Source organism: Talpa occidentalis, unplaced genomic scaffold (genome assembly GCF_014898055.3).
Source record: "Talpa occidentalis isolate TD23 unplaced genomic scaffold, MPIMG_talOcc4v2.1 talOcc4.13, whole genome shotgun sequence".
In the NCBI taxonomy this organism is placed as follows: Eukaryota; Metazoa; Chordata; class Mammalia; order Eulipotyphla; family Talpidae; genus Talpa; species Talpa occidentalis.
Window position 1 is genome coordinate 65,390,232 of NW_023601322.1, and position 23,639 is coordinate 65,413,870.

Consider the following 23,639-nt stretch of genomic DNA (forward strand, 5'->3'; position numbering starts at 1 on the left):
CACCCTAACAACAAAGGAATAATTACTTCAAAAAAGAAAAGAGACTAAGATTTATTTTTCAGTTAAGTGTTTGGGAAAACCAGCTGTGAAAAGGTGTTTTTAATAGACACTCCTGATGTATAGTGAGTCCTTTGAAATTCTCCCGAGCAGCATAAACACTGTAATAAAGTTACAATGATCCAGTAAGAATGGTATGCGTGGGGATATACAACATACTTAGAATCATCATGATATGTAAACATTTGAACTACCATGAAATTAGTCTTTATTACTCATCTACTCTTATTTCTTCTGCAATTATAAGATTGGGAATTTTTTTCTTGTTTTCTGCTCTTTCTACCTGATGAAAACACAGAATCACATTATCAGAACGGAACTCAAAACACTGATACTTAGAGAGGTTGAATGATTTCCACAAGATCTTAGAGTTAGCTAGGGACAGTCTTCTTTATTACCAAAAATGCTTTATGCATGACTTTTATGACAAAGTCATTTGCTGAAAAATCAATTTAATGCAGAGTTAATTTTAAAGACATGGGAAATCAAAACCAGATTTATTTTATTTTATTGGTAATTAGTTATGAAAAGAAAATCTTTTTGAACTCTCTGCTTTGAGTTTCCTCTTCCTGTTTCAATCACCAGTCTAAATCCCAATCCAGTCTTCTCAATACTATTTCTTTCTCCTAGAAAATCCCCCCATAGAGTCCATTCCCTGGGCCAGAGGTTCTCAAAAGAGTATGTGTATCATAATTACCTATGAAATAAACCAGAGGTGCAGATTCCCAGGCAGAATTGGATTTAGTAGACCTGGGTGGGACCCAGCAATGTCAATGTAAACAAGCACCCCAGCTAAGTCTAACTATGCTTTAAGGCACATGACTCCAGACTGAATCCTAGCTCTAAATAGAAAACATCTAATTATCATAGTAGATTTAAGCTGAAACAACAAAAATATGTGCATAGTTGCCTATAATTTTTATGTTCCTTCTGAGGCCTGAAACCAACCCAAGAGTTTTGCGATTTGGATGCACCCTGGTAAATTGTTTGGTTTGGAGTTTTTATCCTTCCCTCACAAGACTTTTTTTCTCATTTTGAATGCACTTCTACTTGGGATTAAATACAAAATGTCTTAACTTTTTCTCTACAGTTAGGGAAATCAATTTTGAAGTGTTTCAAAAGGGTAATTTTAAAAATACACAATACAAAATACCTCCCTTTTGAACCAGTTGCCTGAGATGCACAGGACAAACACAGCAGGTAACAAGAGAAGTAAACACTAGCAGAATCAGCCCTGAAACCAAAACTTAGGAAGGAAGCTGACCATTAAGTAAGTGGATCAAGAAACAATAGCTCAGGCATATCCTAGGGTAAGTCTGAACCTGAGAAAACTGGAATGAAACAAATTCCTTATTCCAAGTTAACTTTCCCTTACTGCTTGCTTTTAAAATAGGACAGAGCTGTAAATGAGAATATAGAGTTTAAGTGGAATCTTAGAACTTCTTTGAGTGCCAAAGAATTTCTTCAAACTTAAATACTTCTCATTGGATTCAGCAACACTCGTTTATACCCATCTCCTCCAAAGCATTTTAAATTTAGAGGCTCCAGGGACCAAAAACATGACATGCTGATAACTTGAATCTATGTTCTAACACCAGCTCTGAACAACTTACACCTATAGGCATGAGAGCTTGTCTACGTGTTGGTATCTTGATGAATAATGGAACAAAGTAGGGTCCTCCCTGGTGGTGTTAAGCACTGCACTATGAAGCAATCTGCAGCCTCTGTAGCACGAGTTGATCCCAGGCCAGCCAGAGAGCAACCCACATGACGAAGCAGACCTCTCTTGACTCGCCCGCTGCTCCTCTCAGCAATATATTTCAGTCAGTCTGCCTGTTGTGTTCCCCACTCTGTCCTTGGTGAGAGGTCACTCCCTGCATCTCTGGCCTGTACCCCACCCAGCTCTTTATGCATAAATAAATGAATCTTAAAAAAAAAAATAATGGCGGGCCTCCCCAGTGGTGCAGCAATTGAGCGCTGGGTTGCGAAGCTGCCTGCAGCCTCTGCAATGCCGGTTCGATCCCCAGCCTCCAGCGAGGGTACCACATGGCACACAGTCCTCTCCTGCTGCCCGCTGCTCTCCTCAGCAGTGTACTTCGTCAGTCTGCATGCTCTGTTCTCCCCTCTGGCTCTGGTGAATTCTCTCACCCTCTCGCACTTCTGACTGTACACAGTGCTTGTATAAATAAATAAATAAATCTTTAAAAAAAATAATAATGGAACAAAGGAATGCCATAAAACCAAAGAAAATCAGTCAAGTATGAAAGAGAAGATCCAATGTTCCAGAAATGCCATGGAAAAAAATAGTAACTCTAGCAACCAAAAAGTTTGAATTGTTCAAAAGGCAAAAAGTCAAGGTCACAGCCATAACTTGCACACTCTAGTACCACTAATCTTTGGGGTAGGAACAAAGATGAGCTCAACTTAATGGGGTTGGGAGAGGACAAAATGGAAAAAGAGGGAGAAAGTGAACCATATACCAGGAGATGGGACATTTACAAGCCCAACAGTTCAAGATCCATCACCCTTATTATTATTATTATTATTTTTTTTTTACATCATTGTTCATTTTTAAACAATATTTTCTTCCACCACCCCCTCAGGTGTAGTCCCCATAGAGTTTCCTTCCCCAATGCACCCGTGCACCATCACCTCAGTCCCCTGTGCTCCTCCCTCCCTCCCTCTGATCCCTCTCCCTCCTCCTCCCCTGCAGGATGTCTCTGATTTATAATTGTCTGTCTTTGCTTTGTTGTGTTTTGTAATGTTATTATTTTTTTTACACTGATATCTTACTTGGTTTCCCCTATATTCCTGCTATGAACATCTGTACCCCTATGTTTACTGCAGCACTATTTACAATAGGTAAAACCTGGAAACAACCCAAATGCCCAAAAATAGATGACTGGATCAAGAAGATGTGTTACATATACACAATGGAATATTATTCAGCAATCAAAAAAAGATAAACTCATGCCATTTGTAGCAACATGGATGAAGCTAGAAGGAATTATGCTCAGTAAAAATAAGCCAGAAGGAAAAAGAAAAATATCAGATGGTTTCACTTATTATTATTTTTGAAGATTCCTAACAATTCTTAGGACATTTAAAAAATGGCAATATTCCATACTGGTTCTGCTGCATCACCATTTACTCTTGGACTCTCTCAGTTCAATTAAGCTCACATTACAATGGCACAGCTTGAAAAGACTGACTGCTTTCAACTGGTTCCCATTCCTTCTGCAGCAGCTCCCAGCAAGCTTGGATGTCTCCATAAGGCAAAAAGCATCATGAATGTCCCCACACATGCTCAGCTGGAGTGTACCTGGAGATTCCTCTGTTTTGATGCAGGTCCCACAAGGGTGTAAAGTTTTGCAACTAAGATCTCAACCAGCTTTTCTGTTTAATGAATGCCTAAATGGATTATATGGAACAGGCACTGAACTGCCCTCTCAGAGCATCTGGAGTTATTTTTAAAGCCCAGCTCCCTTTATTTTGAACATTTTAAATATATTTTATCAGGATTCTTCGACTACTTTGGGCACTTTCCTTGAGAACTTGTGCATTCTTTGCCATGACAAGGTGAGAAAAAAAATTGACCAGTAATAGAGCTACCCTTGCCTAAGGCTAATTGCTTCTAATCAACATGCAAAACATGCTTGTCTCTTTATAATTAAGACCTATGGAAATGTTTACGGTGTTTCTCTCTCTCTCTCTTTCTTGCTCTCTCTCCCCCATCTCTCAAAAGGTAATTATGAAGTGCTTGCAGAAACATGAAAACAAATCATCATCTCACTCATCAAAGTATCAATTTATCCCAGTGACTTATTGGCATGAACAAAATATGGGTAAGGACCCAATTAGAACATTTCAGTTCAGTAAAACAACATAGGGCTTCACGAACTGTTATACTGTCTTTTCTTTTGCTCCACTCTAGTTAAGAACATTCATCAAAGTCCATGGAAGGTGAGAATATTTACACACATATAATGACTGATGCAGCAAGGGAAATCTAGGGCTGGTTAGGTGGCTTGTTAAGAAGTCAGCTATAGAATCCAACTTTTTTGACTCCAAACCCAAAATCTATAAATCCACAACATATCCCTACATGCCCTTGACCATCACAAGAATATATACCCCCTGAAAACTCTGCATGGTGACCTGTATCATGGACTGCAAACTTCTATTTACCCTGAAAATTCAGCCTGATGGCCTGGGCACTTCCCCAGTCTCCTCTGCAAACCATCTGGCATTTGTCACTGTTAACTGAAGCAGCCAACATTTCACACATTTCACTAAGCCTGCAGCATCCTTGAAACGAGAGTGGGAGAGGGAACCATAAGCAAAACCGAGATCACCTTTAATATAAGAATAAGAACTTCCTAAGGTGAAAAAGAACCAGCAATCAGTCTTAAACCTACTTTGCTAAGTGGTTCATGAGCAGCTGTAACATCTGCCTATTTTTCTCTGGGAGGCGATGAACAAGGCTGTGGATTTCCGAGACCCGAGATTCCTGGTTCTCCAGCTCTGCAAAGGAAGGAGAGAGGTAATATTTGAGAAGTTTTACAGCTAAATCCGCTTACAAGACAAAAATCAAAGGAAACCAAAGGTTGGGCACTAATAAAATGAGTCTTTTTCAAAAGTTTCAGATGCTGTTGTGTGCACTCATGATGAGTAAGGCTAGACCTAGAAAAGCTTTGAATGGTGCTTTCTGTGACAGAGTTCATCCAAATGACGTCTATCAAGAAATACAAGCCAGAATGATGACATGAGGAAACGGAGCCAGTCAAGTGCACACTCAGAGCAGGAACAAACTTGGGAGCAGAGTGATGGCTTCATTTCAAGGAAGGAAAGAACTTTATGCACTCATCAAGTGATAAACAAATCACACATGAATAACATCACAAGGGTTTCAAATATCAAAATAACACCTGAAGACAGTCTCAAAGAATTCAAAGGAGATTCCCAGTTGTTTTCCAATCATTTTGACAACCAAACTGGTGGAAGAAAGTAATTGCAGAAAAAATATGTCAATCTTTCTGTCAGCCTAAAACCTAAATTGTGGCCTGTCACGTTCTCTTGGATGAACTTGGGTAAGTGGCTCCATTTCCTAGGGAAATAGATTGATAGTGCTCACCACACCTATTTATAGAAGTGATGTGTGGTTTAATTAGAGAATGGTTGCCATGGGCTTGGAATTTCTCTGAGAAAGAAGTCACATAAACACTATCTTCACTCCCAGCTTTCTCCATGTCTTTTTCATTCCCATTTGAAGGGGACAACTATGAGTAAATAAGGCCACCAGAACATCAGTACTACTAAAATAGACTAGGAGTAGCCACCAAGGTGAACAAACTCTAAAGGCTTAAAGGAAGCAGGGAGAGGAACAAGCAATAGACATTTACAACACTGTAGGGATTCATGCCAGATTTAAATGTTAAGGGAATCTTACTGCCCCTTATAGGAGAACTGCCCCATGTAGACAGATTCCAGGACACTTAGGATAGCCTGCACCTAATCCCTGTGTATTTTAATACCAGTAATTTGACACTAGGGACCTGGATGATACAGCTGAAGAATGATCAGAAGCTGTAAATGGAAGCCATGATGGAAAGACTAGTAAGTTATATAAATGGTGTTGTATTCAGTGAAACACTTCTCAAGCTCAACTTAGGTAATGTGCCATGTCTGATTCATTCTGCAAAATGCTACTCAAGGGCTGGGAAAAAAACCAGGGAGTTAGAACTCCAGCAATCAAAATTAGAAACACAAACTTGCTTTCTCTTTTCTTTCCACCCCACCCCTCCAAAACCAAAAAACGAAAAAACAAACAAACAAAAACACCTCTGAAGTTTTTCTCCTCTTCTGTGAATGCAATGCAGGAGCAAGGACCTTAGCAATCCTAGTGTGGTTTCACTTTTATTTTGTGTCAGTTTCATGAGTGCAAAATGTGGGTAGTTTATATGTAGAATACAAAAGGTTAGCTAATATTTATTTTGGGATACTGACTGTTCTTTGAAATAGAAAAAAAACTATTCGCTTCCCCCTAAAACTGTGACAAAATAGAAAACTTACTTGCTGCTTTGATGAAACTTCTTTGAAACTGGTACATCATGAGTGGTCCTGGAAGCATTCTGAAATGAAAGGATATACACTATTTAGCGCAATAGAACATAATCATATGCTCTCTAAATAGCAGCCTAGTGACTGCCAAACTATATTACATTTCTCAAAGACAGAGATCACAGGGAAACAACAGCTACTAAACTTAGTTCAACTTAGTTTCCCTATTGAAAGGGTTAGGAGATTACACCTGAAATTTTCAATTTCTCTCTCCTTTAAGGGAATGGATATAACCAGGAAATTGCTAATGCAAAAAGTCTAGCACTAACCAAGAGATTTCCTTTTCAGTCAGTGACTCACCCATCAACAAGACCATTTTAAGATGTATCTGAGAAACAGGCAACTAACTAAACATTTGCAATGATTACTTTTGCTTAAACTCTCATCTTCCCAGGAGCTTGTTATTAAAATTAGTTCATCTGGAAACACAATGAGTGACTTTTGTAGGTGTTTTTGTGGTGAATCACCATGGAGTAGTGCTCAGGAATGCCAAAGGACTAGAGCTCCCAATATTAGGCATGAAGAAAATGAAAATTTACCTGCTTTTTAAAAAAATAGATTTTACACTTCCTGTTTATTATCTAATCAATGTCAACATGCAAAAGTAAGCATTAAATACAAAAAACTATAAATACAAAAATCTATAAAATAGTTTTGTATAAATGACAATACTTGGGGTATAAATATGCTTAGCGTAGATGTTTAATTTTAAACCAGTTTTTTTTTTTTCCTGATAGTCCAAATAATAAGCTTCTCTACAGTCCATACATTATTCTTGGCTGAGATATATTTTATTTCTCATTGAGTGCCCTAATTCTACTCTTAGTCATCACTGGCATTACATCTTCGTATTCACTTTAGAGCTTTACATCAATTTCACAATAGCCAATAAAACCTGAATCATCACTTCCCTTTCTGTGACTTTCTTCCTTTATTTTCAAGTCAAGCAATCTTCATAAAATGTGTACAAATGTTTATGAAATTCATGATTTCAGTTTTCCTCTTCAAGACTAGATCCTACCTTCCTATGTAAGAACTACAGCAAAGAACCGTAATAATTCTACCTTTCATAAATTTCAGTCTATGAAACAGATGTAGGCAGCTAGTCAGTCACCCACTCCCTTAAATAGGAGAGGGGTAGAAAGGTGACAGTGATATCACATATATTTTTACAAAGACAACAGTCTTCTCTCTAATAAAGTACTATTTTTCAATCTAAGTTGAAGAATTCAAAGGGAATTTCTTCAAATGGTTATTTTTAAGGAGCAATGTCAACAATATACTCTATCTGCACAATGTACAAAACTATCAAAATAAATAGGGTATATGACTATGCAATATCAACAGAATGGGACACAAGATTTCTTACTCTTTTAATAGATTTGTCGGAGATTTCAAGGAATACCGTGTTTTAGGTTCTGTTAAAGGTTAATTACCACAGACGCTTCTCATAAAGAAAGAGCTGAGCTTCCGAAGTCGTTCCTGGCACCACTGCACAATGGCAACCGGTTGTAAGAATGGATAACTTACAATTGGCCTGACCAGCTGAGCTAATTGCACCTACACATAAGCTGTTTTCACATCTCAAACACCCACCCAACAGCTCTCTGGAGGCTGAAAATAAAACTGCTTTCTTCCTGATTGCCTGATAACAAGCTGGCATCCTGCCGGCAAATGGAAAGTCCCTACCTTAGGTAGGTCTTCAAAGCACTAGTAATGGTCTTTATCTCCCATTCGGCACAGATATCCGTTTCTGTTTCAGAAGCTGTTTTGGGGTCTACAACAAGGAAAAGATAAAGTGTAAAGCAGAGCAGAAAATACCACTAAAAGCAATCATAGTAAAACCATTTGACCTTACTACTAAGCAAAGAAATCCAAATTAAAGCAAAAATGATTCCTATTTTCTACCTATTAGGAAAATGCTTAAAAATCCAAATATCTATAGCTGGCAAGAATCCAGAAAAACTGATCCTCTAGTAAACTGTTAGAGGCAGTAGAGACTAATGCAACTATTTTGAAAAGCAATTTGGTAATATGTATATTGACACATAATAGTATTTATACCCTTTGAACTGGTAATTCCACTTCTCACAATCTATCCTCAAGAAATAAGGCATAAGAAAAGTAATATATCCCCTCAAATGTTCCACACACACAATTCTTTGAAACAGTAGAAAAAGATTTTTAAATGTCTAATGATAGAAAAATAATTATGGTAAGTCTACCTGGTGGAATATGCTGAATGGAAATTGTTGTATTTACACTATAATGATGATTACATAAAAACATGGAAAATGGCTGGATTATCTTGCAATGTCAAGCAAAAAAAAAAAAGAAAAAAAGTAAGTTTCTGAGAAACTCGCATGAACCAAGGCTGAAAGGAAATACACTAAAATTAAAATAGAGGTTGGGTTAGACTGGTAGAATTGTGGTTTTTATATTTTCTAAACTATGACTTGATTCCACTGCTTATATATTTATTTTAAATTGCCTAAATCCAGGAAATGCAATGAGAACCACCATAAATGTATCAGTTATTGGTTATTTCTTCTTGCTTCCTCTTGCATGGATTTTTTTTCTCTTCATTTTTTATTGAAGCAACAGTAGTTTATAACACAGGTTCCAGGTACACAGTATTATACATCAATATCTATATAAACAGTAGTTTATAACATTAGGTTTTATTGAGGCAACAGTAGTTTATAACATAGGTTCCAGGTACACAGTATTATACATCAACATCTATATAAACAGTAGTTTATAACATTAGGTTTTATTGAGGCAACAGTAGTTTATAACATAGGTTCCAGGTACATAGTATTATACATCAACATCTATATAATTGATATTCTGATCACCACCAAAAGCCTAGTTTCCATGCTTTACCATATAAATGACTCCTTTTACCTAATTTCCCCACACTTATTCCTCCTTCCTTAGGGGTAATCACCATTTTGTTCTTAGTGTGTATGAGTTTGTTTTTGTCTTATTTAGTTTCTTTATAAAGAAACTAGATGTTTAGTCACTGTGTGTATTTTAAATGTGTATTATGAAAGAAGAACGGATTTTTCCTTACTAGCACACAGGCAGGTGAGAATAAGATAGAGGCTGGGGAATATGAGTTGCTTCACAAGTCAGCAGAATCCCATCTTATTGTTCTGAATTAGAGTCTTAAAGAGCACTGAGGGAGAATCCAGTTTCTTCACACTAAAAGTCTAGTGATATGTCTCCAGCTCACAGTCCCTTTTCTTTCTGCACAGCACCCCCCTTGCTATTGGGCTGCTGCCTTTCCTTATTTCTATTCTAGTGTTTAGGTAGGAATGAAATTCAGGATGGATGATTCAAAACACAGCATCTGTCTGAACCCGAGGGTTGGTTCAGGAATTGTCAAAGACATACCCGGTTCAATCAGAGTGAGCTGCAGGACTTATCCAGAGATAGAGGGAAGGATACCTGCTGTTTCCTGCTGGGTTCGCACATGGGCGATTATGCAACTGCTCTGGTTCAGCACTCAGATTCTGAGAGTCAATCTGACAGACAAGGGCAGAGATGAGAGAAGCAGGAGAGTGGGTTTTGATGACATGATTTCAATGCTTGTATCTGGCCATGAATTTTTTCCATTGCAGTATAATCGACATATAACATACTAGGTTTAGGTGTATACAACAATGATTTGGTATTTGTATAGCTTATTTAATCAGGGGATCAATAAATATCCTTTTTCCTTAAGCCAGTTGAGGTCAGGATTTTTACAATCCAAAGATATCTAAATAATACAGCAAGTAAACAGAGAGAGCTATCAGACTCCTGGACAATCTCCAAGAAGATGTTCCTCCCACAGGACCAGCAGTCTTTAGTGGAAAAGGAAAATGAATCACAGGTGGGTACATCTTCCAGTTACTGGGAAAGAATCTACTTTCCTCCCAATAGGAAAAGGACAAATAGTCAGGCTCTAAACCTCAATTAAGAGCACAAATCAGGTTGGGACCTAACATGCTCAGTATACCCCACTAACACATTTTGGGAGATAAGAGAAGGGGCCCAGTTCATAAAACATTTGTCTTCCAAAGGCAGAACTTTTATGTGAAGTTTGCGGACTACCCAACAATGTCTGTGTTGTCGCATCAAACAAATAAGGAACCTAAGGAGCAGGATTTTATTTCTAGGACTACAGAATGTTAAATTCCATAGAGTTCTAGCATAGGAAGTATTTGAAAAGTCAATAAAATCTAATTTTCCAAATATCCAAAACCTCTGCACTTTTAATTCTTTTCTTGTTTTGCCATTTTACACTTTCTTAATGGCTTCTTCTTGCATAAGCATATGTCACAAAAACTCTCCTTAGAGTGAACTTTTCCTGTCCCCAGCCCCAAGATTCATGGAGAACTGCCATACTGCATGATTCCTGGATGTGAGACAAATGTTACTGTACATTTTTCTGATGAATAAACGAACTTCTACCCAAGAAGGGCAAACATGACACTAAACAAGCAGCAGTTGGCAGGTCTGGGAGTTGTGAACTGTTCCATGAACCACATTTAGCAAACTAATGATTAGCTTCCACTTATTTGAGCTCTGTAACCATAGAAATATTGTGAAACATTACAGAGAGGAGAGTCAAATTACAGCCTGGCTATGGGGCTTTTTATAGCACTGATGAGGCAAGGCTCATAACTTGAGAATGTCCATTTTAATTCATTTAATATCCAAACTAAATTGAACACGGCCTCCCAAGCCAGTCCACTTTTGGAAAGCGCTGCCAATTTCTACACCTTCCTACCAATGCTCCCCTCATTTAAAGAAGTTTCTTGGTAGCATCTTGACATGATACAGAGACATAATTCACCATTTTCTTTACAACTTAGTACATTTCTTCTCACCATGTCACTTGACTATTATAGTACTTAGTAAAAGTTATCTAGAGTAGCAATCCAATATACAAAATGTCCTCATGTTGGCAAAGAGAAAAAATAAAAGTTGGATACTGTATTTCTTCCTCAACTTACTCCCACATGAATTTATTCAATAGAAAAATAGGAGACACAGATTGGAAGCAGTGGTTATAAGGGGAATGTCACACAGGATCACTCGTAAGATCTATCTAGTCCACTTCTGTGTTGCTGACAAAAAAAAAAAAAAAAAAACTAAAGTTTTGCTGGAGGAAATGATTAGAAAAGTCACCTATGTATTCTCAACTTCCATAATAAGACAAAATACAAATTAAAATTTTGTGATAGATGGATATATAGATAGATACAGATGTATAGATATATACTGAAAAGGTAAGACTTTCCTGTGCCAATACGCTGGCTAAACCGGTGTGTGTGTGTGTGTGTGTGTGTGTGTGTATGTGTACATGCATATGCGTGTGCTATCTCTAACAGGGTATGTATGAATGGATAAGCACATATGACTCTACATACACATTTTTACAAACACAAATAGAAGCATACTATGATGTTACCTGCACTTGGCTATTTTCATTTAACAATATCTTTAAAAGCTGTCCCATATTAGTACACAGTTATATCTACCTCACAGTATTTCACTACTTTAATTTTATGTGTCCATTAATGGAAATTGAAATTGTTTCCTGATTTTTGCTATGATAAACAATGAAAACACCAGTCTTTCCTTGCACATGTCTTACCTGTAGAAAAATTCCCCTGAGGGAATTTGTTTCCTTGGGGCAATTACAAAAAGTATATGCATTTTAAAATTTGAAATATACTGCCAGAGTGACTCCTTCCCCAAATCCTTGACAACATGTAATCAAACACTTCGACTATAATCAGTCAGATAGGTTAAAAAAAGGTTATCCATTTTAACTTGAAATTTTTTTAACAAGGTTGAAGGTTGAGACTTCTATATTCAAAGTCAAGTTCAATGTGCACTTTTTAAGTGCACAGTTCCATGATCTTCGACAAATATATATTGTCACATAACTACCACCAAAATCAAGATATGTCATTTCTGTCACCCAAAAGAGTTCCTCTATTGCTTATAGAGTCAATTCCTTCCCTTAACCTCTATCCCTCATAAACCACTTTCAAATACCTTTAAAATCCATCCATATTATTGCAGGTATAGGTAGTTCAATCCTTTAATGGATATGGCATATCTTTATGGCTATGACACAATTTGTTTATCCATTCACATGCTGATGAACATTTGGGTTGTTTTCAGTTTTTGGCTGTTGTGCATAAAGATGCTATAAATATTTGCATATAAGTCTTTATATGGACTACGTTTTCATCTCTTGGATAAATACCTAGAATGGAACTGGGTAAAAATATGTAGGAGTGGGTCATATGGTAAGTATATTTAACTTTATCAGAGACTGCCAAATTGTTTTCCAAATCAGTTGGGTGATTTTACATTCCCACCAGCAATGTGAGAGCTCTTGTTGCTTCACATTTTCATGATATGATGGTGTGTTTAATTTAGAAACCTCATTTATGCTAGTAAGCATGCAGAAATATCTCATTTTTTAAAATTTGTTTTTCCTTAATGACTAACAAATGCTGGTCATCTTTTCATGAGTTTTTTGGCCACATGTCTATTATTTTCTTTGATGAACTATTTTTAACTCTTTTGCCCATTTTAAGAGCTAGGAGGGCGAGTTCTTTTTACTGAGTTACAAGAGTTATTTTCAATATATTCTGGATATGAATCACTTATCAGATATATGTGTTGAAAATACTGTCGGGCCTCCCCTGGTGGCACATGCTGTTGAGTGCAGTGCTGTGAAGCTGTCCGAATCCTCTGCAGCGCCGGTTCAATACCCGCCGGCCGGCAAGGGTCCCACATGGCGCAACAGACCTCTCCTATCTCGCCGGCTTGTCCCCTCAGCAGTGTATTTCTTCAGTCTGCCTGTTCTGTTCCCCACTCTGTCTCTGGTGAATCCTCTCACCCTCCCGCGCATCTGGGCTATACCCTGGTTCTTGTATAAATCAATACTTAAAAGAAAAAAAAATTACTGTCCCCTGATATGTAGCTTGCTTTTTCTTTTTTCTTAATATATTTTGAAGAGCAGAAGATTTTCATTAGGATGAAGTTCAGGTTATCAGATTTGTCTTCTATGATACCTGATTTTCTAAAAGACAAAGGATTTTTCTATGTTTTCTTCTAGAAATTTTATAGTTTTAGCTCTTAGGTTTAGGAATATGAACCACTTTGAGTTAAATTTTGTTTATAAGAGTTGAATTTCATTTTATCCCCCATAAGGATGTCCAGTTGTACTAGTACCATTCATAAAAGATGGTTTCCCCACTGAATTATTCTGTAACCTTTATCAAAGTTCATCTGACCATATATGTTTGGGTCCTATGTTTGGAGTCTCATCTGTTCCAGTTATTTCTATGTCATTCCTTAGGAATACTATACTGTATCGTTTTCCTGCATTTAAAAGTTTGTTGCATTTTGTTTTCTTTTTCTAAAATTTTCTTGAGCCTTTCACAGTCTCCATCTCTATCACCTCTTTTTTTTAAAGATTTATTTATGCATAAAAGAACTGGGGTACAGGCCAGAAGTGTGGGAGGTAAGAGGATTCACCAGAGACAAAAGTGGGGAGCTGAACAGGAGATGGACTGAAACACACTGCTGAGGGAGAGGCGAGACAGGAGAGGTCTTCTTTGCCATGTGGGTTGCTCCCTGGCCAGCTGGGGATTGAACTAATGCTGCAGAGGCTGTGGATAGCTTCACAGCCCTGTGTTTAATCCCTTGTGCCACCAGGGAGGTCCTCTATTACCTCTTTGAAGTTTATGTAAGTAAACTATCTTCTATGTAAATAAAACTCATATGGATAATTCTTTCATGATTACATTTAATGATTAACAAGTTGATGGAAAATTTATCAAATTATTTTCTGATTATTAAAATCAAACATCTTAAATATTTTAGTCACTTTCCATATCTTGTGCTTAAGAATTCAGAGTACAGGTGATCTGAGCATATAGCATTCCCACTTAGTATGACTAGCAGATTATACTTTGGAATACTGTTACTATTAATTTGTATGGAATTATTTTTCAGCATTCCTAGACTAAAAATAAACTGCCAAATAGAAATGTCCTACTTTCTGATAGTGGGGGTAAGATCCAAAAATTCTTCCTGTCTCAAGTCCATGTTCTTAGAAGAACCTGCCTAAACATCCCATAAACAAGGATGGAGGAACAGAGAGAGAGATGAGTTACTTTTGTCATCTCCATTTTCTAGGAACTCAGGATTGTGGTTAATAATGACCAGATGGATGAACCCATCCCAACAGTTTACTATCCTGGTCATCACTTGCCTGTTCCCCTTTAAAAATGGAAGTTTGACTGGATCAAGAAGATGTGGTATATATACACAATGGAATATTATTCAGCAATCAAAAAAGATAAATGCATGCCATTCGCAGCAACATGGATGGAGCTAGAAGGAATTATGCTCAGTGAAATAAGCCAGAAGGAAAAAGAAAAATATCGGATGGCTACATTTATAACAGGAATATAGGGAAACCAAATAAGACATCAGTGTAAAAAAATAATAATAACAGTACAAAACACAACAAAGCAAAAACAGACAATTATAAACCAGAGACATACTGCAGGGGAGAAGGATGGAGAGGGATCAGAGGGAGGGAGGGAGGAGCACAGGGGACTGGTGATGGTGCGTGGGTGCCTTGGGGAAGGAAATTCTATGGGGACTCAATCTGAGGGGGTGGGGGGAAGCAAATATTGTCTAAAAAATGTGAAAAATGATAAATCTTAAAATAAAAAAAATCTAAAAAACCAAAACAAAAAAAACCTGGAAGTTCGCTCCCTGCATCTCTCTGCCTTTTTTATGAGGCTACACTCTTCCACGTCTGGGACTTCCTCTCCTTACCAGGCAAGTTTTCATGTCTAGGTTGTCATGAAGAATGTCTACTACTTTATGACTTCTTCAGAAAGAAGTCCTTCATTGCCTTTATTTATGCTGCTCTGTGAATGGGTACGGAGGATGAAGAGCACAATAAAAGGAATACAGACACTCCAGTTCTCAAGGGAGTAAGTAAGAGAGGATAGTTCATGACTGAGATAAGTGGGTAAGGCATGCGACTGTAAATTCGTGATTTAAAGCACTGCAATTTAATATCTTCCATGTGTTGTCTGTAGCACTAACCCTGTTTTAAACATTAGTGAAAAAAAAAAAGAAAAAGTTACAGGATAATTGAGGAAAAAATGGCAACACTGAATTTATATTCCTTTACCACCATGGTGCATTACTAATAAACACAAAAATAGGATCAGAAAGTTTCAACAGCACTGGAAATTAAGTTCACAGTCTGGATTCTGCCAGTTGCCAGAGGTAGATACCAGATAAAGCTCAGGTGAAGTCCTGAGGAAAAACCTTTTTGGGGAAAAAGGTGATAGGGGATGTGGCCCTCCTCTCACTCTAAAGCATGGCCCCAAGCCACCCCAGGGAGGGAAGATCCACTGCACCCCCCAGTTCACCCAATGTACATACTGAGGAGCAGCTGCTTTCTGGAGTGGGCAGAGTTGTCCTGAGATTATAACTGAATCAGTGAAATTGGACAGGGGACAGAAGAGGAGAGATGTCCCTTTCTATCAAGGAAAGTGAATTCAGAAGGGGGAAAGTCCTAGAAGAAACATGACATTGACAAGGAAAGAGGCACAATACACCTCAGACCAATCAGCAGGAAATGCCACATTTCCTAGAACCACAATCAAATAGTAGAATCAGGAGAAGCTATTCAGGATTATAGGGCCATACAAAATTAAAGATTAAGAAATGTGGGCATCCCTGGTGGTGCAAGGGGTTAAGCATAGCACTGTGAAATTATCTGCAGCCTCTGCAGCACAAGTTCCATCCCCAGTTGGCCAGGGAGCTAAGCCACATGGCAAAGCAGACCTCTCCTGTCTTCCTCCGTGCTCCCCTCAGCAATGTATTTCAGTCTGTCTGTACTGCTCCCCACTGTCTCTGGTGAATCTTCTCACTCCCTGCACCTCTGGCCTGTACCCCAGTTCTTGTATGCATAAATAAATCTTTAAAAAAAGATTTAAAATTGCCAGGAAATTGGATGGAATCATGTACAACCGTCCTCCAATTTGAAGTAAGAGGATAATTCTAATAAGATTCAGAAAAAGAGTAGCAATAGAAGGTGATGCTATCCATAGTGAGTTTAGTAGTATACATTCAGAAACTTCTCTGTGTTCAGGTTTTATTAAATGGAAGATAAAAAGTTGATAAAATATTTGTGGCAAAAAATACAGAGACCAAGATATTATTAAAAAATTTTCAGAAAGCACCTGTTCTATACTATCAGTAAAATTTAGAAAAGTATGGAAGCTGTGAAATAAGACATCAAAGTAAAAAAAAAATACTGAAATAATAAAGCTGATAATGGAAAGGTAGAAATCAAAAAAGACACTGAAAGTTCAATAATAAAATTAAACTTTGCATTAAATAAACAGAAACAAAAAAGCAACCCAAAAGAAATTTAGATGAAAGACATGAATATGGTTACAAGTTGACAATTTTGCTAGATTGCAGGCAGAAGAAAAGCAAATATTAAAAAGGCGAAAAACGAAGATAATGTAATTTCTAAGACTGGGAACTATAGAACAACAACATTTTTCCTTAGAAAAAAGTGTAAAAGCTCCATCAGGGCCCGATATATATAAAAGAATGACTAGATGGTAACATTTAAAAGGTGATAAAAGGGAAATTTTTTTATTATATGATTATTGGTAAACTAGAGTAGTAGTTGAGGAAAAAAGAGAGGTAGTTTCCATTTTGAATGTATATATTCCAAGTGAAATTTAAGTAAAAAAGTTTTTGTAATATTGGAATGGGGAATGTCTCTAAAGGCGGAATCCACCTAGAAAAAAAAATAACTTCATAAAATATTGAACTTCCTAAATGTTTGAAAGTATTAGTAAGACAAAACAGAAACAGAAGAACTGTGAAGTTCAAGATATATGATAATTTGGAAAAAATACTGGTAACATAACATCCATATGTAAAAATGTCTTACAATCAAAAGAGGAACACACTAATAGAAAAATAGGCTAAGAAAACTATCCATGCAGAATTACAGAAATGCAAAGTTAAATAAAAAGGATTTATAATTTATATGCAAAAAAGAAATACAGGATGTAAGGTACAGGACACTCCTCTCATAATTTTCAGACAGCAAATTTGAGAATAACTATGGAAACATGTGCATACACTGACCTAGCACTTCAACACCTTAATTTTTTATCTTGAAATAAGCCTTAGGGAGATAATTAAATATGCATTAAAAAGTTTAAAAAATAAGAAAAGCTAACATTTATTGACTATCATGGAGGATCTGGACTGAGCAAGTCACATGAGTCTTTTCATTTAATCCTCACATTATTAAAGAGGCAGGAGCTATCATTATAGAGCATGAGAAAGAAGACTAGAGGGTTTTAATAATTTGTGTCAGGTCAAATGAGTAAACAGTGAAACTGTAATTTGTCTCACTCCAAAAAGCATGCTGTCAACCTCTGCAGTTCTATGGCTGTTGGAATGTTCACCAGAGTGCTTTCTAGAATGATGTGTCAAGCAAGAGCACAGTACTTTCTTACACAACACTTGACCAAAACAACACCCCAGAAGAACTTCAGTAACATCAGAAAACAGACAGTCTGCACTGTTACATGCAAAAAGTCTATTAAAAAGCAACATCTATTCACAGTGCGATTCTAACTTTGCAAATAGTATCTATTATGTTATAGAATATTATATTTAAAAGGCTCTATTAATATGAAAAATTAATGACAGATTATCTCTAATTGGTCTAACTTTTATTTTCTTCTAATTTTTGTATTTCTCTGAATTTGCTGCAATGACTACTCATAATTTTAATCAGAAAAATAATTATTTAAAATAGAGAGATACAGGAAGAAATTGATTTATATACAAAAAAATAAGGTTGAGCTAAAATTTGGAAATATTTATCTTCACTTAACAGTCAAGGGGAGGGAAAAAACAAACCATACAGACATGAAGATACTCTATTTCTAGGAATATACACGTCTGTCTACCCGGGGTCCTTTTACTCTTCAGAGACTAATGATTACTGTTGCTGGGAGGAAGGGATCAAGGACAGATCTTGTTCTGACACTAGCACTAGACAAACTGCATTTTCTGTGAGAAATCCTGGTGAATTTTCTTAAGAAATTCAAATCAGTAAAAAGAAACTCTTTTCAAAGCAGTGGTTCTTATTTTCTTCTTCCAATCTTAGCCTCCCACGGCATTAAGGGCACAGAAATAAAGTGATCAAAGGAAGTCTCTGGTTTTACTTCATCCTAACCTATATTGTCAATAATGAAAATGCACTATTCCACTTTTTTTTTCATCTTTTGTTTTCTTTTTATTTTATATATTTCTTACTTATTTTTCATTTTTGCACAATGTATGCATTTTCATCTTGGTTATAGTCCCCATACAATTCCCACCACCCTTGTTTTTTTTTTTTTTTTAAATAATAAATTTTATTTTTATATTCCCCCATACAATTGCAAAAGCCCCATTCTGACCCCAATCCTTCCCTTCCCGCCCCCCACCCCCCAAAAAGTGTCTCTGGTTCATAGTTTTTTGTTGATTTTGATTTTTACTTTCTTATATTCATTTTCCTGGTCCCTTATTTAAGTTTTCTAGATTCCTGCTATGAGTGAGACCATCCGGTATTTTTCTTTTTCTTTTTGGCTTATTTCACTGAGCATGATCCCTTCCAGCGCCATCCATGTTGCTGCAAATTGCATGTGTTTATCTTTTTTGAATGCTGAGTAATATTCCATGGTATATATGTACCACATCTTCTTGATCCAGTCATCTACTTTTGGGCATTTGGGTTGTTTCCAAAGCTTAGCTATTGTAAACAGTGCTGCTATAAACATAGGGGTGCAGGTGTTCTTTGGAATTGATGTTTCTGTGTCCTTTGGGTAAATACCTAGGAGTGGAATTGCTGGATCATATGGAAGCTCTATGTTTAGTAGGTCCAGAAATCTCCACACAGCTCTCCATAGTGGTTGGACCAGTTTGCACTCCCACCAACAGTGCAGAAGAGTTCCTTTTTCTCCACACCCTCGCCAACATTTGTTGTTGCTAGTTTTTTTAATATGTGCCATTCTCACTGGTGTGAGATGGTATCTCATGGTAGTTTTGATTAGCATTTCCCTGATGACAAGTGATGTTGAACATTTTTTCATATGTCTGTTGGCCATTTGCATTTCCTCTTCAGAGAAGTTTCTTTTTAGCTCTTCTGCCCATTTTTTGACTGGATTATTTTCTTTATTGTTGCTGAGTCTCATCAGCTCTTTGCAGATTTTTGTGATCAGTCCTTTATCATTAGTGTTGGGTGCAAAAATGTTCTCCCAGTTGGCCACCACCCTTGTTTTGATCCAACTCCCTTTTCTCTCCCCTATAGTGTGTCCCTGGTTTATAGTTGCTTGTTGATTTTGATTTTTACTTTTGAGAGCCTCTGAGAAACCAATCCTTTCATAGTGCCTAGCACATGCGAGGGTATGCCATGAATATATAATAAAGGATTAGTGAATGGCTGGTTCACACTCAGCCCAGCTATCTCAGAGAGATGTCTGAAAAGTACGGGAATCATGCTTATTTTACTCCTGTCTGTCCCAGTTTAGTACCAGTACTAAGTATTAATGAAGATGAAAGCATGTTAGCCAAAGGGAAGGGAGATGGAGCTCCTCCTTTAGGTCTGGATTCTTCTTAGTTAATGGGCGATCCCTCAATTCAAAGATCCAAACTGTTTAACTAACTAATGGTGAGATTTATGGATACCATTCTCAACTCTCAACTACCTCTGTTCCTCGGGCCACTCTCAGCTCTGACTGAACCTCAGTCTGGATCCCAGTCTATCCATAAAATCCCGCCACTACCTTTTAACTTTCCGCTGCTAGTTATTAGTATCCACTAACTGAAATTTCTTAGATGTTCATGATTCTTTTCTCTATCCTTCATAAAACTAAAGAAGAGAAAAGGATTCATATCTTGATCAACAGCCACTAAGAGAAGTGATATAAACAAGATCCTTTCATACCACTCTGCTTAGCACTACTCAGTTAAAGTGGTTCTTTTTTAGATTAGCAAACCAGTCATGTTTCTTTTCATTAGTGTCACCTTACATAATAACCTGTTGTCTTTGAAATCTCTCTGCCCTCATATTCAGTTGGTTACAAAGTCCTGTTGATTCTCTCTCTCCAATTATTTTAAGCCAGTCCTTTTTTCCTGACCTCGGAGCAGCTATTTCGTTCATGCCTTGATGGGTTGTGTTCTGCCCTAATCTACTGCAACTGTCTTCTCCCTTCTGGTCTTTCATGATCAAATATATTGATCTTGCTGCCAGCATTATCATCCTAAAACCTGAATCGGATCTAGTTACATCTACGTTGGATGTACTTTTTTATGCACCCAGCAGCCATTATTTCTGGAAAGCACTCCTCTATCATTCTGTTAATCCTGCTCAGGTTATCAAGTTCGATGGACTAAGACCCTCCCCAACCCGTCCCTCCACAGTTGTCCCCCCATCACTAGATAGAGAAACAGGATCTAAGCCTTCCAGATTCATCTGCTCTAGGTCATGTGACTAGACTGAGCTTGAGAAATAAATCATGTGAATGGTCAAAATGACCAATTAAAGTCCTCTCTGAGACTGTCTGCTAAAACTATCAGAAAGACATTCTCCTCTCAGTAATGCAAGCCCCGAGGGCTTCTGAGGCCAGGCTATTTGGGACATTCCCACAGAGAACACAGCAGTACCAAGACAAGTAGAGGAATGGATAATAAGAAGTCAGAAGAAAGGAAAGGAAAGGCTCCAGCAAACAGGAGTTGGTAGACTCTGCCATGTTTCTGCCATCTTGAACTTACCAGTAATGTGAGCAAATAAGTGCCTTTTAGCTTTCCCCTAAACTCTTCTTAATTGTCTTCTGAACATTGTATGCAAAAGAGTCTAAGACATATGGTACCAGTACTTTAGAAACTTTTAATAGTGTTTTGCTTCCTATAGAAACAAAACAAAACAAAACAAAAACTTCTTAGCATAGTATACAAGTTTCTCAATAAAAGGGGTCATGCTAGCTTTTTGGTTTTAACTCTCCTGTCCCAGTCTCAAAACCTCTGAAATACTGAAATAATAATTAAAATAATCATACCCTATGCTATAGTTACCACAGACCATAATTTCTATACTCCATGCCATTTCTAGGACTATTGCCTGAATCTAAATTCTTCTTTTCTCATCTTCACAATTCAATTGTCCAGAGCCAGCTCATGTTGGCCACCTGTACTGTATGCTACATTACAGATCTCATATGTGTGTTTCTTTTTCCCTATCAGGACATGTTGCAGACAAGGACTGATTGTTTCCAAAGTTCCATATCCAGCACCAGATAATTTGTTTCAGAAAGCAGATGTTTCACAAATGTTTGTAGCTCTTATTATAAATGAAAAACTGAGGTTCAATATCTGTTAGACTTAATTCTCCCTTACACTAGAATTTTTCAAAAATTAACCATATGACCAATCACCCAGCATTTACATTTATTCCACTAAAATAAATGAATGTTCATTAAAGACCTGTACATAAATATTTAAAGAAGCTTTATTAATAAATTCCTTGAACTGGAAACAATCCAGATGTCCTTCAACAGGTGAATGGTTAAAGAGTTGTACATCTATATAATGGAGTACTACTCAGCAATGAAAAGGAACAAACAATATACACAACTTGAATAAATCTCAAGGAATTATGCTGACTGTAAAAAACCAATTCTAAAAGGTTAATATTATATAATTCCATTAATACAGCAATCTTGATATGATAAAATTATAGAAGTGGAGAAGAGATTAGTGATAGAGGATGAGGTGAGAGAAGGCAGATGGATATTGCCATAAAAGGATGTCCAGAAATCTTTAAAATTCTTCTGCAGGTTGGTTGTCATACTTCATTGTAGTTTAGCAAGATATTGCCAATGGAGGAAAATGGGTAAAGTATACACAGGATCTTTTGGTATTATTTCTTACAATTGCATGTGAATCTACAATTACCTATTTTTTTTTTGCATTTTGAGCAAATTTATTGTATTAATATATTGTTGGGATAAAATCTTTAATATAGCAAAGTAAGTTTAATTTAAAAATCTCAAATATGAACCAAAAAACAAATCCTCTACGTAACAGCACCTCAAACTAATAGTTTCAGACAAAAGAAATCACTATGTCTAGTAATACAATAGAGCCCTGTCCAAAACACTGAATGGGGACCCCAAGTGATAGTCCATCTCTACAAGTGCTTCCATGGGGATAAATAACAGTCACTGCTCTCTGAAATCTGATCTGTTTGCCATTTAGATCCATGTGACTCACTGAGGCTGGCTGTAATCATACCTAAAAATATAGAAAACCTGCAACCTAAGTGATTTGGGCTCATGAGTTCTTGATTCAAATACAGCACATTTGAAGACAGGGGTTTTATATTAATGTCAGCCAGCTGCAAAGTTCTGCTGCTCCAATGACAGAGAACAGGTTGCTCTCTAGTAGAAGCAAAGAGGATCAGAATGATCTGCTTATATACATTCTATCTGGGAGTCACATGACACCTCAGTCACAGGAAATGAGATATGAGGCACTCTGTGGGCTCGAAGGATGCCCTTCTTTAGGCATTGGGTGTGCCCACTAAATACCTGTCTCCTAAGAAGGCAGAGGGAGTCATGAGTTATTAAAGACAGAGTAGGGTGTGGTAGTCACATGAGCAACCCAGCGCCACTTACATTGGCATCGGCTGAGTCCACAAACTGAAAGGTGTGGTATCTTGGACCTGCCATTTTTTGTTTTGTCTGGTACTGCTTGGTACCTCTTTCCATAAAGCCTGACATCAGGACAATTAGTAAATGGGATAGTGGATTTCTGGGAGTTACCTCAACACCCCCTAATTCATAGGAGGCTGACAATATTCACAGGCCTGGTGACTTTTCACAGTAATCCCCCAGGCCCTGCCTGGCCGAGCCACTGGAGCACTCACCCATCAGAACACTCAGCAGCTTCTGCACTCTGGAATTGACCCCCACAATTCGGTAGAGCCCTTGTTCATTGATCCCTGAGAAGAGAAACAGTGATGATTTAATTAGAGGCACGTCAGAACAAAAGTCAAGTCAACCCAGCCAAGTGCACTTTTTTTTTCATTTTCTCAGTTCTTCTAAAAGCCGCTCTAATTAAAGTCCCCTGTCACTCAGTTCTGCTCTTAGCAAAGGAGTGGGATTTGGTACAGCTGTCTAGGATTTCACGGGTGTGCTGCACACTTCAGCCCTCATGTTAGCTCAGTCATCAGAGGAAAAAGAAACCTTCCTCTCCTCTTGCCAAAGGCAGCATCTGTAGAGTTTTGAAAGATGCTAAATATATGTTTTTCAGATGTCTTATTTAACCAGTTT

At 37.3% G+C, this 23,639-nt stretch overlaps 1 protein-coding gene across 5 annotated transcripts in view; it reads right to left on the reverse strand.

Annotated features, from left to right (window-relative positions):
• ARHGAP26 (Rho GTPase activating protein 26) overlaps positions 1-23,639 on the reverse strand; it is a 506,434-nt gene that overhangs the window by 155,957 nt on the left and 326,838 nt on the right. For all 5 annotated transcript variants that reach the window (XM_054694289.1, XM_054694290.1, XM_054694288.1 and 2 more), the window contains 4 exons: positions 23,234-23,308; positions 7,867-7,954; positions 6,130-6,188; positions 4,476-4,581 (listed from right to left, as the gene is read on the reverse strand). In XM_054694289.1, coding sequence (XP_054550264.1) covers positions 4,476-4,581; positions 6,130-6,188; positions 7,867-7,954; positions 23,234-23,308 — 328 coding nt within the window. The remainder of the gene's footprint in view (positions 1-4,475; positions 4,582-6,129; positions 6,189-7,866; positions 7,955-23,233; positions 23,309-23,639) is intronic.